The 20,816-nt window shown below is 39.0% G+C and overlaps 1 protein-coding gene across 7 annotated transcripts in view; it reads right to left on the bottom strand.

The window, feature by feature from the left end:
• Positions 1-20,816, bottom strand: part of chd9 (chromodomain helicase DNA binding protein 9) — a 62,214-nt gene that overhangs the window by 7,145 nt on the left and 34,253 nt on the right. For all 7 annotated transcript variants that reach the window (XM_025055726.1, XM_025055722.1, XM_025055721.1 and 4 more), the window contains 27 exons: positions 18,666-18,774; positions 16,972-17,118; positions 16,809-16,877; positions 16,559-16,614; positions 15,903-16,020; positions 15,448-15,528; positions 15,031-15,168; positions 14,084-14,205; positions 12,602-12,845; positions 11,142-11,318; positions 10,889-11,032; positions 9,972-10,227; positions 9,552-9,762; positions 8,049-8,244; positions 7,760-7,954; positions 6,700-6,885; positions 6,299-6,409; positions 5,944-6,143; positions 5,550-5,749; positions 5,290-5,449; positions 2,443-2,532; positions 1,478-1,581; positions 1,136-1,253; positions 967-1,024; positions 807-855; positions 406-670; positions 73-278 (listed from right to left, as the gene is read on the bottom strand). In XM_025055726.1, coding sequence (XP_024911494.1) covers positions 73-278; positions 406-670; positions 807-855; positions 967-1,024; positions 1,136-1,253; positions 1,478-1,581; positions 2,443-2,532; positions 5,290-5,449; positions 5,550-5,749; positions 5,944-6,143; positions 6,299-6,409; positions 6,700-6,885; positions 7,760-7,954; positions 8,049-8,244; positions 9,552-9,762; positions 9,972-10,227; positions 10,889-11,032; positions 11,142-11,318; positions 12,602-12,845; positions 14,084-14,205; positions 15,031-15,168; positions 15,448-15,528; positions 15,903-16,020; positions 16,559-16,614; positions 16,809-16,877; positions 16,972-17,118; positions 18,666-18,774 — 4,010 coding nt within the window. The remainder of the gene's footprint in view (positions 1-72; positions 279-405; positions 671-806; positions 856-966; positions 1,025-1,135; positions 1,254-1,477; positions 1,582-2,442; positions 2,533-5,289; positions 5,450-5,549; positions 5,750-5,943; positions 6,144-6,298; positions 6,410-6,699; positions 6,886-7,759; positions 7,955-8,048; positions 8,245-9,551; positions 9,763-9,971; positions 10,228-10,888; positions 11,033-11,141; positions 11,319-12,601; positions 12,846-14,083; positions 14,206-15,030; positions 15,169-15,447; positions 15,529-15,902; positions 16,021-16,558; positions 16,615-16,808; positions 16,878-16,971; positions 17,119-18,665; positions 18,775-20,816) is intronic.

The raw sequence follows: 20,816 nt of genomic DNA, 5'->3' as shown, positions 1-20,816 counted from the left end.
ATAATTGTTTGGAAAATATGCAACTTTTTTTGTAGTGATGATCAAGTGGGTCTGTTTATGTTTGACACTAACCTCCCTCTTTTGGTGGCAGTCTACACACCCGTCGACACATGGCAGTGAAAGCACACAGGTATTTCTGCAGACTCTCGTCAGTCTTCTTGTGCAGCCGAGCCATAGCCCTGAACTTGGTCCAGTCGAACTGACCAAGGGTGGGGTCAAAAACAACACCAAAGGTGGAAACGACACGATAGAAGTCAGCTTCTTCCCGCCTGGTCCATCTGAGATACATGAAAAAAAAAAAATATATATATATCTTAATATTACAATTATTTAGATTGCCATTTGCAGATTCTATTCATAAAAGGCTTCAAATGTCCAGTTTTAATGTCTAACACATGACCTGACCTTTGCTGCCTTTCAAACTTTGCAGCCATTTTTGGGTTGAGGTTGTTGTCAAGTGTAGGAGGCAGTGGGCACAGAGGGGCAGACAGCATCATTGCCTGCTGGGACTGAGACATGGACTGGGTCAGTGACTGAGCCTGGTGGATGTTGAGGATCTGCCGGCTCTTGGTGTAGCGCTGGGAGGCAGTGATTAAACGCCTCAGTCGAGCTGTCAACACTGAGGATGAGGGCCAGTAGGAAGTTTGACCTTCCAGCAATGGCACAGGATCTGCAGCAGAATAATACACAGCAGACATTCAAATGTAATTCTGTTATTATTTTACTTAACTCCTAAAACATCCTTAAATCTGCACATTGCCACACTACTGCTATGTTGATATTAAGAACAAATGTCTTGAACCTACCTGCAGTGTTGTCGGCAACAACCAAATCTCCTGGAGAAGAGACATCATCCTACAGGGAAAGGATGTGTGTTTTGTTTAAAGCTCAACCGCAACAGTAAATAACTTAATGGTCAAAGAAAAAACCTAAACAGATTCATTTCCTTTATTTGTTTGGCCTTACCTCCATGTCTTCTTTCAGCAGAGCTGGAGCAGGCTTGTATTCTGGATCATCCACATCCCTGAAAAAAGCACAGATTATTTTGTTTAGAAAGAAAAGTTCTAAGTGAATTCAAAAGTAAATGGAAATGATTAAATTATTTCCTGGCTTAAGACTGTTATCTTGAACCCACCCATCCATGAAATCGTTGCTCCTTTGTTCGGCAGCGATGGCCTTCTCATCAGGTCGACCCACACGCTCTAGGAAGCACAGTTTGGGGTCTGCACGAATAGTGTTGTACTTCTCATAACCTGTGAGAGAACAGCACATAGAAGTTAATAAAGGAAAGTTAATTTTCAACACACCCGGTAATAATAAAACGAGTTTGCTTGTTCACAATCTAAAATTCTGTGTACATGGTAATGACCTGTGGTCCCATACTACATATAAGTGAGATGAATCTAAATGTGTAAGCACTCAGTAGTGGAACTACCAACAACAAACCAAAACAACCACCTGAACAGAGGTGTCTTACCATGTTTAAATATACCCAACAGAAGACACTTGTCAGCGATGGCATCCCACCACAAGGCGGGCAGCTCTGAATGGTCAGGAGATGGGACCCAGATCTTGACCTCACTGAAGATCAAATAAAGATTGAAAATAAATGGATAAACCAGGCGACTTGTTTAGTTTCCTTACATTGAGTGTTAATAGACAAGGTCTGACTTGACCTTGTACTACATGTACATTTATAGAACTTTCTAAGACTCATTAAATAAACACTATTCCAGTGAATACAGAGAGGAGACAGGCTACGAACAGATGTGCCGACAGCATGTCAGTGTGTGGTGCAAAAAAAGTATCTAAAAAATGTTTTGTTTGCTTTTTTATGAAATACTGGGTAGACATAAAAAACTGACATTTTAAATTCATTCATTCAATTTTAAATCATTCAGATAGATCTTTTCCCTGTAGTTACATTTATAATATTACTTTATCAACTTATTTAGGTGTACGTTGAAGAGAAAGGGATTTTATTGCAATATTTAATAAAATCTATATTTAAAACATTCAGATAGATCTTTTCCCTGTAGTTGTGATACCGTTAAGCGCTGTTCTCTATTTCAACAGCAGGTGGGGCTCTATATCGCTCTTTTTTATTAATCAGCTGGTCCTTCAACAGGTTTACACCATATGCAAAGAAAAAAGCTTATGTAAAATTAGTAAATATAAGCAGTTTGTTCGATTCAATGTGCAAACTCGGCTGTTGCCACTATACAAGTGCGCGTAGGTTTGTACCATTATTTACAAGCTGTTGGAAATTGAATTTAAATAAACCCTGCTATCACAGAATGTGTGCAATTTGGAAAAAAAAAACACAGCTAACATGTGTCTTAAATAAAAGCAATTTCAAAAGGAAATTTAAGTTCAGTTGTAAAACAAAAATAATACAATGCAAAGATACAATGTGTAATAAAGGGGAAATAATCTGCTCACTTGGAGTCTGCACCATCCAGTACTTTCTGGGCCTGGTTTCCAATCACCTCTTGTTTCAGGTAGTAGAGCATTCTGACCCTGAGCAGCACCCTGCAAAAGAAAACCCAGTGGTCACAAACAAAGGTCCTAAACAGGCAACAATGCCGAGTCAGCAGAACATTCGCTCCCCATTCACACTCTGACTGGTGAACGCATGATGACAAGGCTGTTCACTCACTACATGATACAATAAAGTCACACACTGGTCAAACATAGCAGCACACAACTATAAATCAATAAATATGCAGTCACAGAGAACATGACGCACACACACAACTGCATGTGACAAACCAATTATCACACACTTATGCTTAATAAATTAACCTGATCACTGCCTCAATGGCACTGTAACCCACCCATACACCCAACCACACACACACACACACACACACACACACACACACTCCTCCTCGAGTAAACATTTTTGTATGGACGTCACAGTGAATCATGAGCTGTTCACTGTCAGGCACTGACGTCTAGCTGAACAGTCATGGGCCTCTCTCCACAGTCGTCATATGGTCATGCTCTGGCAGTAGACGAAGACTGGGAGCTCAGGCTGACTCACAGGGGAGACATTAGCTCTCTGATGCATGAGCACACATCACAGGCTGTAGGCCTTGTGCAGAGATGCAGTCACGTAGCGGGCACTCTAGTACTTTAACGTGTGATATGCCTTGAGATTTTAGAAAACAATTTGGTACAAGCACAAAAGCCATAGTGGTACATTTGTAAAAGCAAATTATCTGTACTTTTATAAGGATTTTTTCCAGTCCCAATGACCACTCAAAGATACCCGTCAACCTTGGTAAATTCTTATCAATTCCAATTCTTAGTCTCCTGTAAAAGAGACAAAGTCTCTTTTACAGGAGAGACAAGTCATAAAAGAGACTTTGTCTCTTTTATGAAACAGAAACGTGCAAAAACACCACTTACAAAACTACAAAACTAGTAAATATTGAGGATTAATTAAAAGATTGTGTCCAGAAAATTAACTTGTCTTTATCCAAACCATTTGTTGTTCATTTCTTGTTTGTCAGAATTATTTTTAATGGTGGTGACAATTTCTTTTAGCCTTTTTGTCTGATAAACTGAGGCTAAATAAGCAAATTAAAGTTTGACTGCACTTGAAGAAAATATGAGACATTTACTTTTTTTGCACCCTTATTTTTAGCCACTTCGAAGAGAAAAAAATTTCATTCATCATTCATGCAGAATTTGCAGGCATAACTACAGCGCAGCTCCTCATTCAAGAAAACAGACTGCTCTTAGATATACAGCATCAGGGCCTTACATCTTTGGTCCACCTCAGCTGAATATTGTTATAAACGAGCCCCATATTCTTCCCTGATTCACTGACAGGTCCAGGAAAAACTGCAAGGCACCGAGTTTGTCTGCCTGTCAGAATGATGGATGTCTGTGGTGACCAGTGCAGACTTGCATCCCTGCTAAATCATAGACTTGAACTTCCTCCCTATGCCTCCTCCACCCATCATCCTCTGTGGGCTCAGACCCGCCCAGGAGCAGCTGCTGCTTCCGCTGCATGTCAGTGCAGCGCTTCATCATTCTCTTCATACAGCTTTGTCAGTCTGTGTCTGTGAATGTGGGATGTGGTTCCCTTAGAGAGGCCGGAGAGGATTTCAGCACAATCGCACACCACGTCTTTCATGGGCAAGTATGTCAAGTATGCATAGCATGCACAGTATGCAAAAAATCTATCACTGTGTGTGTGTGTGTGCATAGAGGGCAATCCATCAAAATCCAGTGGAACCAAGGAGATAATGAGCCACAGATGAAATTGTTTTGAAACACAAACTTTTTTCCTGCCTAAGTAGGCAGATTTAATCACCACTCTCATTACCAAGGACGCAGTTAGAAAAAAAAAACAAAAAAAAACTAGAAGAGTTTATCGACTAGGAAGTGAACACAGTAATCAATTCTAGTGATTCCCCCTCCAAATTTTTATTTAATTTTTGGACACAATTTTTCCTCCCACCTGAGAAGTATTCTCTAGAGTGATGGTCCAGTTATAAGAAATTGAACACCCACCCACTTGAAACACCTACTCTCTAAAACACTGTGCTGGTCTCGGATGGAAAATGCAGAAGTCAGCAAAAGCATGTAGACTGTTAGCATTTGCCTGGTGTGTCAGATAGTAGACTATCGCTGGATTCAGCATCACTGGATCAGGGAACAATGGGGAACTCTCTATGAAAGCTGCGAGCAAAGCTTAAATGATAGACAAAAGCCTGTAAAACAAAACAAAAACAAAAAAAAAAGAAAAGAAAAATGCCATCTGTTTTACTTTAATTCTCAATGGCCAGTGCTTTGATAGGGGCTATTTTTCCCTTCTGTCTGAAAATAAGAGAGATGTATGACAGACATTAGCAGAACTGAAGTGTCATTAAGATTTATATCAGTCAGCAGGTTGGGAGGTGACCCACGTCCAGTAATGAATAAGTGAACTGTCTACTCCAATAGATGTTTTAGTGTCTCCTAATTATCGAGGCTGGGGGAGGCACAGTTAATACTTAAGCCATGTGCAAATTATGCGCTCATTGATATTGGCCTCTGCTATAAATAAAATGATAGAATACTGTCCACCAGAGCATAATGATCACCTGCCATTTGCTGAAACACTGGAAATGTTGAATGAAAGCAAACTACCCCAACAACAGGCAACACAACCATATAACCACCAAACACTGGTGCACTGTAGATAAACATAATACTGAAAAAGTTGAACATTGTAAAATGTAAAAACCCAGACAAAACTTTAAATGTTATATTCTAGAATCAGGAAACACCTACTTGTTGCAGTGGTGTTTGAGGTGTTTCTTGTAGCCGTCATCCTGCAGCATGTGCTCTGGGTTGTGTTTCCTGAGCCACTCAGCTTTGTGGATGTCAAAAGAGCTCGACTGCGTCTTCATCTTTTTACCCTTTCTGCCCCGGGGCACTGGGGCAGATAAACCTAAAAAAAGAAGGCACAAAAAGTCATAAGTGAGGTATAGAAATTTGTACTCCATCCATCTAATTCTCCCACCGCTGTCTGTTTAAATCCTAAAAGTCACCTAAGTGATTCTGTAGCTCTTTTGTACGACCGTCCTCAGCAGGGGCAATGAGGTCCCACATGAAGCTCTTGATCTTGTCATCTCCGCGGTAATGTACCAAGCAGTAGGACAACAGTGCCCTGCAGATGGACTCCACATCCCACTCTGTCAACTGCTTCTTAAAACGCCCGTGATTAAGGATGTCCTTCCAACGACCCCACCTAAATAACACAACCAAATTTAGCAAAGTGTAATTATTTGGAAATAGATATTGTGAAACTCAATATAGAAAGCATGGATCTGTAATCAAAACCATATTTGCCCTTGTATACTGTAATTTCTCTCTAGTATACTATATATATCAGAAGCTCTTCACAGATACATTTAATGAATATTTCCATTACAAAGCCTTTACCCATATACAAGCAGGTTCTTCTCTACTCTGAAGCACTCTGTCCGTCCATAGCTATTGAGGCGGTCATTGTTTCGCCGGACCTTAGGTTTGCCATCATCACTCTCGCTTCCGCCCTCTGAAAGCTCTGCCAGTTCATCCTTGGTGGCACTGAATGGCCTGGTCTGCTTTCGGACACGAGGAGTGTCAATGACCAAACTGTTCTGTGAAGAGAGAACAGAGAGGAAAAAATGTTTCAACAAAAGTCCTTGCTGCAAAACATGCAACATTTGTTAAACCCCTCCAGTATTTCAAATATACACTATAAAGTTGTTCGAATTATCTTACCTATATATTGTACCATTATAGTGAAACTTACCCTGCCATTCACCATTTCCATGTCAATGTCTGCTTTCTTGGCCCACTTGTCCCAGAAATTTGGGTCATCCAGAGAAATGTCTGTGCGGTTTCCAGATGCCACAAAACTGGCCTGAGAACAGACATAAGACATAATCACATCAAACCATACATCTGTGTATCTAAACTGATATCAGTGAAAAACTAAACAAAATGTTATACAAAATGTTATCATGGATACATTGTTAGTCATCAAGACATCAGACCAAATGTTAAATCCTACATGTCAGCATTGTGGTCCAACCATGTTTGAGGCTCTTGGTGAATTTAATGTTGGTTGTTGGTTAATGTACATTGTTCTTCCAGTGGTAAAAGCTGCAGATCCTTGTCCTAAAGTAAAACATTATTATTTATAACATTTACCTTTGCAAAGGTGGAGCCTCGTCCCTCAGACTCAATGGTGATAGTTTTTGTCCTGCGCTGAAGAATCTGGTCGATGTCCTCTTCGCAGAATTTCGCTCCTTCATCCTCCTCATCCATGATGGCACCATAAGCACCACGTCGCAATAGATCCTCAATCTCCTTCTTAGACAGCTGCTGCTGCGCTGCCTGCAGGTGAAGAGCAGGAGTGCAGGACACTTGAGATTAGGGAAGTTTATATTTAAAAACAATTTAATGACCCTTTAATAACTTTGTATTCATATGTTAAAACAGCAAAAAATGTAAACGTAAAATAATTATCTGCCTAAAACTGCATAAAATGCTTAAAGAAGTCAGGGTCTCTGATTGGATTATTAAATCACATGAGGAACCTAAGCAACTGTTTAGTATGCAAAGATATTCACTTAGACCAGATGTGAAAACATGCTAATAGCTTAGCCTCTCATAGTTGGAAGAACTCTCAGAGGACATCAAACACAGCTAAGCATCCACCCACACACTTCACACACTGTTGACACACTCCCTCACATACAAATGAGACTAATAAGATACTGTAAGGTGCACTGGAAGTGGGAATCATGAAATATGAGCTTCAACCCATTTACCAACTCTGTTTCATTTTTGGAGTCCTGTTTTTATCTCCCGTCTGTATGAACATCTATCTCATATTTATACAGCATTTATTTGTTGATGTTTTTCAAAAAAAGTTTCAATCAGAAAAGGTATTTTATTTACAGTACTAAATCTATGAAACATGGTTATTTACAAGCCATATCAAAGTTAAAACTGGGTTTTTTTTGTTGAACAAAAGAAGAAAAAAAAAAAACAACCTCAAAGTTGAATTTTGAAAAATGTTTAAAATTCTGAACGTGCTCTAACATGACACAGGCCACATGTGCAGTACTTTTTAAGTTTGACTTAAAATTGATTGTCAAAACACATCCACCTACGGTGAAGGTCTCTGATCATTTTTAATGAATAAGTAATGTGGTATATTTGATATGAAAAAAAGAAAATAAAAAAACCTAAATCTCTAACTTACCCCTCCACCGGTGCCTCCTCCTCCTCCTCCTCCAAGGCTGTTATCTCGGCCACTCATGCTCTGCAACACTGCTTTGTCCAGGCCCAGCTTCAGACTGGCTCGATCAAACATTTCCCGCTCATAAGAGTTTCTTGTGATCAGACGGTAAACCTTCACTGCTTTGTCCTGACCGATACGATGGCAGCGAGCCTGGGCCTGTTTCAGACAGAGGGTGAAATGAAGCACTGAGTATATACTGAAGAGATTCTGTGGGTTCTGCAATTAGAGTCAAGAAAGTGTGAGTGCGTACCTGCAGGTCGTTCTGTGGGTTCCAGTCAGAGTCAAAGATGATACAGGTGTCTGCTGCCGTGAGATTAATTCCCAGGCCTCCAGCTCTTGTACACAGTAGGAAAACAAAGCGGTCTGAGTCAGGCTTGCTGAAGCGGTCGATGGCCGCCTGTCGCAGATTTCCACGAACACGTCCATCTATCCGTTCATACAAATACCTGTCAGAAAAAGAAGATTCTACAATTATGGATGTTTTTGTTGATGTTAAAAACAAAAAAAGTGTTTTGACATTTCCTGCATTTCTTTTTAAAACATCTTTGTCAGCAACACTTCTCCCGTGCCCTTCCCTTGGTGATCCACCTGGGATGAAACCTTACATGTAGTAATAATGTGGTGAAGCCCTGAGAGCTACAGTAACCTGCTGATGAACCCTGCCTATGGTTTGCCCCCATACCACCCCCCCCCCGCCTCTCACCGCATGAATCTGGCTGACTGAAAAAAGAGTAGGTTATCTGCTATTAATATTATATTGTGATGTTGATCAGCTGCTAGGAATCTTTCCTCATCTCTCTCTATGAAATGTTAGTTTTTTTTACATCAAAATTAATGTAGTACAATCTGTAGAATTATATTTTATATTATTTTTAAGAAACTTATCACCAGCAGAGACACAGATCTAGTCTGGCCAATCTAATTAAACGTGTACTCACTAAGTTAAGCCCCTAAACCCAGTCCAAAGCTTTGGATTAACATTAACAACAGTTGAAGACAAAAATGACAACTAAAACTCTTTTTAACAGTTGGTAGAGCTGGTGTACTAGCCAGCATAAGACAAAGACACCTGGAAATCTTAAAATTAAAATGCAAATGTAGAATAGATAGTTAGCCACGGTCGTATTTGGCAGTAAATGGCACTCGACAATATTGTCAGGAGAGATAACAGCCAGCAAACTCCACAGGATGTGCTTACCAACCTGAATATAAATACAGAACAGAAACATAAAAAATAAATAAATAATTTGAAAGTAAAAAAAAAAAACAAAAAACAAAGAGAATCAGAGGCCAGATTCAGGTGCCTGTGAGCTAGCCTACATCTCACAACTGTGATGTACAACTGTATATGAAAAACAGGATGACATATTTATACCATTTTTGCTTGTAAACCAATTCTGGTGTAGTACTCTACTCTAAGATGCCACAACTGTACATAATATTTCAATGGCTTTGTAGTAAGAATAAATGCTGGTACATCATCTCTGTGGTTTAGAAACATTGACTTGTCTGCCATCTCTCTTTAATCCCAAATGTAAACTGGTGAACAAGTTACCATTAAAAAAGATAAAGACAATGAATGCTTTAGACAACAGTTGACACAGCTATAGAGATAAACAGAACACGTCTTACTAAGTTGACTTAGTAATTAGAATGTGTACCACTGCTTTAGTGCTGCCTTTTGTCACACAGCAGTGGGAGCTTATTTAACTCAAATGCATATACCTTTATATCCAAAATCTGCGAGTCTTACCTTCTCTGAATGAGGTAGTCTTCCAAAATGTCCAGGCAGCGCACCATTTGGGAGAAGATGAGCACCTTATGACCCCCAGCCTTCATCTTCGGCAACAGTTTGTCAATAAGGACTAGTTTTCCAGCAGACTGCACCATGGCCTGCAGGTGAAAGTCACTGGCAGTGGGGCTATAGACTTCCCTGAAGTCCTCAAGGATCTTCTCTTCTGCCCCTAACGTACAAACACAGGGACACATCAGAAAAATGTCTCTGTCTTTAATAAGTTGTTCTTTATGTCTACTTCAGTCCATTAATGGTGTTTGGTAAATTAAAAAAAAAAATCTAATTTTGCGAGAAGGTTATCAGTATGTAAAGCCCAGGGAAATTCTACAAATCTGATTTACATAACTTGTCTTTGTTACTGTATATATATTCTGATACCTTTGATGAGGTAGGGGTGGTTGCAGCACTTTCGCAGCTCCATCATAGTGTTGACCAGGTTAGGCATATTCGCCTGTCCAGCTCCTTTAGACAGGAAGGAGAAGTTCTTCTCTAAGATGGCGCGGTAGTATTTCTTTTGAATGTTAGTGAGCTCCACTTCAATGATGGTTTCTTCTTTAGGAGCCAACTTTTTCTCCACATCCTCCTTCAGCCGACGCAGCATCATGGGCTTCAGGATACCCTGCAGCTTCTGCACCTGTGGAAGATAAAGATAAAGGAGAAATTATATTGTGATTAAATACAGCAAGATTTACAATCCAGTCGATGGATAGCACATGCTGTGTTTTTTTAATGGTGTCCTCAAATTTGTCTTTCAAATTTGTTTCAACTTAAAATATTTTCCTTGATGGTCAAAATAAAATAGCCTATTGAAATAATTAGTTTATCTATATTGATATTCACATTTCCTTTACTTTCTAAATTACTGCTAGACCACAGTTATTCCACTTACAGGTTCTTAACTCAGGACAGTCAGCCTTTAGCATGAGCTTCTATTTTGAGAATTCATGGCTTGCATTTTTTTTCCTCAAACAGTAACTTTTACCAAGGCAAAGTGTTTGAGTTTCTGTCTCTGACTCAAAGCTATAGGCTAAAAATAATGCAGTAGTAACAAGCTCTTTTTCTTGCCAGCAGTCCCAACAATGAGTAGAATTATCCATGGTGTTTGAGTGTGTTGTTTAAATGTCACCGTGTCCTGCTTATTGAAAGCTTCACTCAGTGACCAGATATTTTTGTTGAGAAACTAAAAAAAAGCAATATTTTAGAAGCACTGAAAAAGTTTGTGTCTTATTTAACTAATAAGCTGACATGACTGAATTGACAGAGGAGATTACAGTATTTGTGCACGTGCATGTTACCTGTTCTTCAGTCTTGAGTTCTCCAAATTCCTGCATGAAGGTATTTTCTGAGGGGAAGCGTGCAGGCTCCAGGAAGTGCAGCAGGCTAAAGAGTTCCTCCACAGTGTTCTGGAGAGGAGTGCCTGTCAGCAGGACCTTGTGCTCCTACCAGAGGACAAGAGGCACCAGAGGAGAGTTACCACTCAACTGTCCTACACCTAACTGTTACTGATGAAGTATCAGTTTCATGTTTGACTTTCAGACATGACTGTACCAGGCTCATAAGCTTGAAGCCCTCCAGCAGCTTGCAGTTCTTGTTCTTCAGTCTGTGGGCCTCGTCAATGATAACACAGCGCCACTGTATGGCGTTGAGCTCTGGACAACCCCCCAGGATCATCTCAAATGTTGTAATGACAGCCTGGAACTTGTAGGCACCTCGCATTGCATGTCCCTAAAGGAAAATAGGAAAAAAAAACAAAACAGAATGACAAGTCGATCAGACTAAATAAAATGGTTTATGATAGAATCCTGCAATTACAGTAGATTCAGACTTATGGATTAGAAAGTATATGTGCTTAATATGGGAACCACTGAGCCATTGCAATAAGAGAGTACAGCAAGAAATGCAAATTTCAAGTTCAATGTATTCTGTAAATTGATGTCCTTTTTTCATCTTTTTGCGCTCACAGCTTGTAAAATAAGAATATAAGCCAAAGCTTTATTTCCATGAAATATGGTAAAAATAAGGTGTAACTCTGTAAAAACATCTCCACCAATCGGGAAGAAGACTGGACTACGGAGAAAGAAGCCCCACATCCAGTACATGAGTTCTTACTGGCTCATGAGTATGTTGAATGTTTGTTTGTTTGTTTTTCTATCTAGGGAGTTCTTTTTTTTTTTTACCCCGCCTCTACATTTGTATCTTCTGCCTTGACAACGGTCCTCCAGGGATGCTCGGTTATCCAGGAACACCCTCCCACTTGCAGGCAGGCAGCAGACTGCTGTAGGAGTCTAGCTCTGTGATACGCCTGAGCAGCATTGACAGAGAGCTCCCCTTGGGGGCTGTTGTGACATCACAGGCTGCCTGGGAGACAGCCTGGTGGCAGGTCGACACTGTGCTGCTCCTGCACATCCTAATACCTCCTCCGGTTCTTTTAAATGTTAAGAGCTGCTCTAAGTGCCTGTTGTGAGACGTCACATGGCCTGTCAACCGCAGAAAGTCTCCTCCCAGGGCCAACTAACGACCTACTAGTTTAGTTGTTGTTAGACACGTGGCCTTCTGTGAGGCTTGTTAAACACTCTCAATACTTTGACTGCATTTGTAAGAGTCCAGCTCTTCAAGAATGTCGTCAAACGTATTTAGCCATAGAGATATTTTACCCAAAGAAAAACAATGCCTTTGTTTCTTGAGTGGAACTTTATATCAGAAACATACAGACATAATAATTATGTACTGTCTGACTTCCTATCTAATCCCATGTCCTTTGTCGAATGCAGTCATTTTCATTTAAAACCATCATTATATTATTCGCAGAAAGAAAATCAGTCATCATTTTCACTGTTTTATTTTTACTTGATTGTGTCAAAAATCTACCTGGAGAGCTTCTCAGCTGTGTTAAAGTATCAGAGCTATGCTGATATTAGTAAGTAAATATTCCTGTGAACTGACTTCTGTGACACTGTACTAAGTACCTCTAAAAGAGACAAAACGTCCCACGGTGGTGAACCACTTACATGTGCATCCCTGAAGTACATTTCGTACTGCTGCAGCATCTGCCTGCTGATCATACTCCCATGATAGACGATCACATTAAGGTGGGTCCAAGTGTGGAACTCTCGCTCCCAGTTGGCAATTGTGGAAAGTGGGGCAATGATGAGAAAGGGCCCTTTTATGCCCACACGATAGATCTCCTCCAGGAACGTGATGGACTGTATGGTCTTTCCCAGGCCCATCTCGTCTGCGAGGATGCAGTTACGTCTAACAAGTGGAGGAAGCACAACAAAGTAGAGAAAAAACAGTTATACAAAACTGAGCTATGATTAAAAACAAGTAGGCATAACACAAGCCAGGTGATTAAGGAGAAGGTAGTAAGGATTCTATTCCTGTTGTGGACAACATGAATGTTATAATGTATAAATGTTCATATTGCTGAGATAAAGTGGTGATTTTTTTAGCTTCAGACAATAGCAAAACAAAATAATTGAGGAAACAATAGCAAACAATAGCAAAACAAAATAATTGAGGAACAGTAGTGAAAACATCACCAACTCAGATAATAACAGAGATGATACACAACATAATGGCAAACACAACTGCCTCTGTGTGGTGTTCCCTCACAAAACTATTTATTCAGCTGTCCAGTGGGTAGGGGTATTATATCTTGATGCTAATTGCAATGTGCAGATATTCCCACTGGCCTCTTAAGCATCTCTCTGCTTTTGATGAATCTTTCTGCGTAGGCATACACAAACTCTAGTATGCTCACACATAACTGAGCCAATTCCCAGGGTTAATGCAAGCACGCTGTCACTGTGTTCTCCAGATGTACTGTGCAGCTCCTTTATGTTGGTTGTGGGCGAATCAAAGCAACTGATGTAGCGGCGTGAACCTCAACAAGACATTTTACTCTCCGTGCAAGCCCAATCAAATGATGTGAATGCAGCCAAATTACAGTAGAACACACACACACAGACAGACACAGATACACACACACAGCATGTGAAGATTGATTCATTATTCATGATCCCAGCACTCAATGAAACCCCTCTTGAAGAGCAATATGATAATATAAAATCTCTCAATCAATGAATGTGCTGTCATATTCAATCAACATGAGTCACTACACTCAAACATGTTTGAGCAACATGTTGCTTACAGGGTTAGTTTGTGAAATAAATCTACAATTTATGATCATCTTTAATTAAATGCTGGTTCAGTGCTAACACTATTTGACAGCTGAAAGTTTAGTCAAGTGTAAAATGTTTTGGCCAAAGGCACTTTGACACACTTGTCTGAGGCAGAGGACAGAGTAGTGACAATACATTTGTTTTTTATTCTAGAATGACTTTGGTGGAACTTAATCAATGTAATTATGTTACTGCTCTGTTTGCAGGATAGTGGATATAAATGGTACCGATTTATGAATAATCCCAGTGACACTAGGGGCCATGTGTGTACATAGTGCATGTGAAAGTGTGTAAAAACTAATCACCTACCTGTTGTACCAGTTAAAGAGAAGCCAGTTGACTCCCTCCAGCTGGTAGTCCCTGAGGCTGTTACCATTCCTGTATGCCCTTGACTGCTCCCTCTTCTTCCATAGATTTGCTGGGGGGCGCTCCTACATGAAAAATATACATCATCATGTGGAGGTTTCAGCTGTGAGTATAATGATTCCCATATGTACCTCAGTGCAATTTTTTTCTGCCATTATTTGAACACATTTTTTGGCTCAATTTGTGAATGTTGGTCAACATTTCTGCAATATGCCCTTTCTATATTCTGGTTATTTTGTTGCATTATTAAAGTTTAATCCATGCAATACTTCACTCAAGCACATTATAGCTGCTATATGTACATTTGGTACTATGTATACAATTACTTGTAAATATGTTTTAATCTATCTGAGTATATTTATCTTGTTCAGTTTGAAATGCTTTTGCAGGGACAGCATTAACACTTCAATAAAGTAATTCCAGTTGTGATTCAGATAAAGTTAACAACCAACAACACTAAAAATCAGATCTTAAAAAAAAGGATTATAGCATGTCGACCAGCATCATACACATGTGAAGGCGAATGCACAATTTCAATCATTTCAAATAGTTAACCACTCTTGAGACCTAAAGGTTATAAGGTCAGGACAAACCGTGCCGTGAACACAAACTAACCTCTTTTCTCAGGGTGTTAACTCACTGTATGAATGTGGCCTATTTTACCCATGTTCATTGTTTAGCTAATGATGTCATTTGTTTCCTTCATACAATTTGCTGGTGAATACAGTCATAATCAACACGACCTCTTTACCAACAACATACAGAGATTTATTTCTGGAATATATAAGCACTTCAAAATACTAGTAAGAGATGTAAATGCAGTACAAGGGCAACATGATGTAAAATGACAGTAATGAGTAATAATTGATGATTGTGTGGTCATGACCTACCACCCTGCGTGAGTCTGGCTTGACTGCCTGCAGCTGCTCAAACTCTTCAATCTTGCTCTGATCTACGTCGTCCTTTAACTCCCAGGTGCTGTCCTCGTACGGCAGAGAACACCATTTTACCAGGTAATACACCACCTCCTGTGCAAGGCAGAGAAGAATTAATACTGGAAAAGACCACATAGAGGCCAAGCTCTGCTTTATTTATATCAACAAAGCCTGAGAGAAAACCCATTCGGATGGCCTTGGGCATTTATTAGGTACAAAGACGTTCCTGGAGTGAAAGAGGGTTTATTGAAAGGAATTAAAAAAAGTGAAAAAAAAAGGTGAAAATAGTAAAACGTTCTCAGCTACAGTGTTGCAGTAAACACATGTAAGCTAATAACAGATATGATTAACAAATGAAAAGCTTTGATTTACCTCTCCTTTGTCCTCACAGTACGACACCTCGAGCACTCTGTCTACCTCTACATAGTCAGGGTTAAAGGGCTCCTCGTCCATCTGAGAGACGGAACAGAAAGCAGAAAATGGTTCAGAATAAACCTGTTAGTGCCCACTGACCATCTGGAGTCCGACACCAGCATCAGTGCAATGATTGAGGAAAAAAAACAACTCCAATATATATATGTGTGTGTGTGTGTGTATATACATATATATATACATATATATACACACACACACATATATGTGTATATATATATACACACACACACACACACAGACAGATGTGGCTGCCCACGCCAAACAATAAAAAAATACACAAAATGGATACATTCATAATATTCCTTTTCATGTTCACTACAGAATCCTCTTCCAGCACACAAATATGTGGTTAGAAAAATTAAGTTTACACACAGAAACTCATGCAGCCTTACATCTGCAAAGAAGTGTGCCCGCTGTGCTTGTTTCATCTTGAAGCGTTTGATCTTCTGCTGGATCCTCTTGTCCTTCTCCAGCTGCTGCTCTGTGGCCCACTCACAGTGTAGGTAGGAGCTGAGACGCAAGACACACAAACACACACACACAAGTGAGAAACCATGGACAATGTCTCAGAAACAGTTTTAAGAAGCACCAGCTCAGATCCAAAAATGCAGATCCATTTAAACACAAGTACTCTTACAAAGGGAGGCTAATAACAATTTTAGATGCAAATATTCACATTTTTCTTTTTCACCACTACACTGTGAAAGTATGAAAGCAATCTCAATGACAAATTATCTGTCATGCAAAAAGCAATTATTTCTATGGAAGGCGGAGGTGGCAAAACCTCTGGTTCATAAAGTCTAATTTTCAAAACGCTCAGACTCATTATTTGCTTTTGAAATAAACTAGCATTTCTTTTTTTTTTCAATAATGTATCTTAGTGCAGTGTTATCTCCTAAGATAATGGCATGTTTTTGTAATAACTCAGCCTTTTTTACACAATTTTTTCAAGGTGTTGAGTGATAGCCTTTGACTGTTTATTTGCTTCCATTCCATTTTTATTTCCAGACAAAATATCCCAAAAATAAAATACAAAATAAAAACTTACTAGTTTTTGTATTTTACGAAAAACTCTTCCACTTCCACTACAACACCTGGAGACACCTGTGAAGAGAGTAAAAATTCTTAGTAAAAAAACTTAAAAAAAAGTAGTAATTTTTAGTCATTTTTAAATTATCCAATGGAAAAAATATATTTTAACAATCAAACAGGGATGTCTCAGAACTGGGCTTATTTTCCATGTTTCTTTCAATGATTGTTATCATTTGAACCAGCGTGAGGCTGAATATAAACATTACCTCCTTCTTAACAATGCGAGAAGACATGATTTTGTCAACTACAGCACCATCTTCTTCACTGGGATTTTCCTGGAAATACAGTAAAGAAAAATATGTAAGATTTGTTCTTAACACAGACTGTGAATTCTAAAAATATGTTTGAGTAAAAAGAAAAGCTTCTCACTACAAAAAGTTGTACACCAGGGCCCTTGGATGCTGGAGCGTTGGTTTTCTTGGCCTTGACGATAACCTTGACGTCCTCATCTGATAACCTGGCCTCCAGCTCTTCGGCGTACTTTTTTCTTTTCACCTGTCGATTAGATCTTCTCTTCTAGAACAGCCAAACACAGATGGAGAGAAGCAGTTATAAAAATATTCAGTTGACGTAGGGTTACATTTTACATCTGTTTTGAATGTTGATTGACAGTGAAAGAAAGGACTAACTAGCTGCTTAGTTTAATTTTCAAATGCAGGAAGTTGTAATGAGCTCTACGCTGATGGTTCCTGCTGCTTTAAACAACACACAAAGTGTGGTTGAGATACTAAGCAGCATTGTAAACAATTCCTCAAGAACAGCCTTAATGGTTTTGGTGGTTATTCTGATTTTTCTTTGTCAAGTGCACCTTGTCGATACTGAATTCCTTCAGTTGACATCACACAGCACATATGCACAGAATGATCACGTGCAAAACCAGCAAAGCGTGTGTTGACCACATGTCGGTTGCCAATCGACAGGTGCATCTCTACTTTCTTGTCCAGTAAATATTCATGGCTTATTTCAAGCAACAGTCAGTCTGAACAAATATTGGTCTGTATCCTCTTGTATGTAGGTTTTATATATGTACTGTAGTTTACTTTACTAATTCCTGTTGCTAAATTTTACCAAAAATGCCACAATCACACATTCTGAGAAGTATAGTTTGAGGAGTAGCTCAAGCTATTAAAAAAAGAAATCATTTTCATTCTGCTGAACATTTTTAATAATTTTATGTGTGAGTGACTGTATCCTACATTAGTTTACCAGCCCCTACTAATGATACTATGTAGTTAATTAGGAATTAAATGCCACAGAGAGGGAGTTAATTGGGTAAAGCAATCCCATGAAGATCAGCCCTCTCATCCTAGCAGCACAGCTGACCAGTAGGAGGAAAGTTAAATCTGTCAAGAGGAGCAACAATAGGGCTGAACCCCTAAGGAGTCCAGGCTTCTTTTTCTAGCAGGCACTACTACTTCGACATCTTTTATCACACGATCATCCTAAATGAGTCATCAGCAGACTGTATTAATTAAGGCCAGGGGCTTCATTTAACCAGGGTAATTATATCATAGGCAGTTGCCCAGATACGACACAAGAAGGGGGGAGAAGGTGCCCAGAGTCAATGTTTGATAAAAGTGTGTCAGATAAACAACTGAGCAATGCTGGACATCTGAGGACCTTCATATTTTAAAGCAGTTTTACCTACTGTATTTGAATGCCTCTCTGACTGATTCACTTCAGAACGCCTCCTACTGCATAACCTCTGCCCTAACCAATGTGTCATTGCCCCAGGCTCAGGCTAAAGCTGTAACGCTCTTCTTAAGATGTGAACAGTCAGTGCCAAATAAACATCTTACCTTACAGCTTTGTGTTCAAGATGTAGTAAAAACTGAGTTCCACTAACCAATATAAATACTGAGAGAAAAAAGATAGTTTGTGTCTATAAAAATCTCACAAAAAAAATCTGTTTCAGTTTTCACATTTGTGTTTTGCATTTCAACATATATTATGCCTGTATGTCATTCAAATACAGTATATTAATATGTGATGTGGTTTGTAAGTTTCATCTGTCTGTTTGTATTAATGAGAGGTGTGTTACAGTGTATATATGATAATCTCACCGAATCATCTTTTGAAGAGTGCCGAGGTGGAGGGTCGTCATCTGATGACACTTCATCTGAAGACTCGTGCTTTCGCTTTTTCTTCTTTCCAATCTTGATGACAATTTTGCTAAAAGGACAAAGTGCAACAAATAATTAGTGCCAGAGTAAAAAAAAACAACAAGGTAATACATTTTTTTAAAACATGTTTTTAACATTGGAGAAGTTTAAAGACACAGTAGACTGAAAAGTTTCAAATTTATATTCAAGGTTTACATATATACAGTACTTATACTGCAGTTATGAGCAAAAGAAACTCACTTTACATATATACAGTACTTGTACTGCAGTTATGAGCAAAAGAAACTCACAATCATGATAAACTTTGTTCTGTTTATTAGCCACTCTGTGTGAACAGATAAGGTTGTGTGCAGAGGACGCCCAACAGGAACATCATGTACAAAACAGGTGGTTCCTTTCAAGAATCATATTATTCAGATATTTCTTGATTTCATGCTTGAGCAATAATGAGATGGTCTGGTCACTCAAGGTTCACAATTAGAAATCATAGCAGACAAATGATAGATCAGCATTAGCATATGGTCGGGACAGCTGTTAGTCTGTCACTGGATTGTATCGGGGGGGGGGGGGGGATAAGACAACACTAGTGAATATTTTAACTGTATCGGTCTACGGATTAAATCAACATCCTTTTCCACACTCACATGATTTTTATTCTTTTTAAATCACCACACAGGTGAAAAGTGCTGACACTCTGACAATGACCCTGTTCAGTATTGCTGTGTAAAGATGGGGCTGGGGCTGCTGGGATAATATTGGTAACCTAGATATCAGCAGCATCACAATGTGTATTGTACAGACATAAAGAGGTCATTCTTCCTCATATACAATCACATACTGTGTCTGTGACCATTCCCCATATTTTCTCTCGACACAATTGCACACGTTCTCCATCATCTTCACCATATCTCTAGCTCTGGTCAGATGTTCATTAGAAACATTAGAAACAAACACTACTTCAGCACGGACATAACACCCCCCACACTTTTTTCCTCCAACATGGTGCTCTATATTCATAACAAGCCTACTCTCACCTTCCCACAAAGGCAAAGATGCTTGTGACGCTTACACACACACACAAACACACACACACACACACATTCACACAGATAAAAATGCAGTGAGAAGGGGATGGCCAGTGTGAGCTTGTTAATATGAGATTACACTGGAGACTCATAAAGGTCTCATACTCAAACAAAGATTATGAAGCTAGCATCGTCAGCCTGTCTCCTGTTGTCAGGCACAGACGTGAAGACCATTCCCTTCACGCTGCAATAAAACAGGTTTCTTACCCATTCAACTTTTTTTTTTCTTTATTTCTCTATTATGAAGCTATTGTTTACTTCAGGTCAAAAACTCACAGTTCATAGACTGTAATTTGAGAAAGATCTCGGGGATGAATAATTGTTAGAACTAATTAGCATTTCTGTTTAATCTATAGTATGTTAAAATAAAACACTTTTAATAATTTAACCTTAGACATCAATGAGTTGCTGTCTGTTTATAGTAAATATAAATCGAAAGTACAGTACAGTACACAAAGTTTGATCTCACAACATTCTGTTGACCTTGGACACAGACAGATGTTGTCATTTGCTCATAGACACCAAGCAAAAAAAAAAAAAAAAATATTTATTTAAAAGACTCCCACATTATTCCCAAGGGGTTTTGAAATAAACTCACAGTTCATAGACTGTAATTTGAGAAAGATCTCGGGGATGAATAATTGTTAGAACTAATTAGCATTTCTGTTTAATCTATAGTATGTTAAAATAAAACACTTTTAATAATTTAACCTTAGACATCAATGAGTTGCTGTCTGTTTATAGTAAATATAAATCGAAAGTACAGTACAGTACACAAAGTTTGATCTCACAACATTCTGTTGACCTTGGACACAGACAGATGTTGTCATTTGCTCATAGACACCAAGCAAAAAAAAAAAAAAAGAATATTCATTTTAGAGACTCTCACATTACTCCCAAGCGGCTTTGACATTAACTGTCCCTTTCCCCGAGTGGTCATGACTAGTAATCAGATAAGATGTCAGTTAACTTGGGAAGGGCTGGCTTCAAATTAATAGTTGCGTGG

Source organism: Cynoglossus semilaevis, chromosome 5, assembly GCF_000523025.1.
Source record: "Cynoglossus semilaevis isolate Cse_v1.0 chromosome 5, Cse_v1.0, whole genome shotgun sequence".
NCBI classification, from domain to species: domain Eukaryota; kingdom Metazoa; phylum Chordata; class Actinopteri; order Pleuronectiformes; family Cynoglossidae; genus Cynoglossus; species Cynoglossus semilaevis.
The sequence above is the reverse complement of the archived record's forward strand: the minus strand, read 5'-3'. Positions and strand labels throughout refer to the sequence as shown.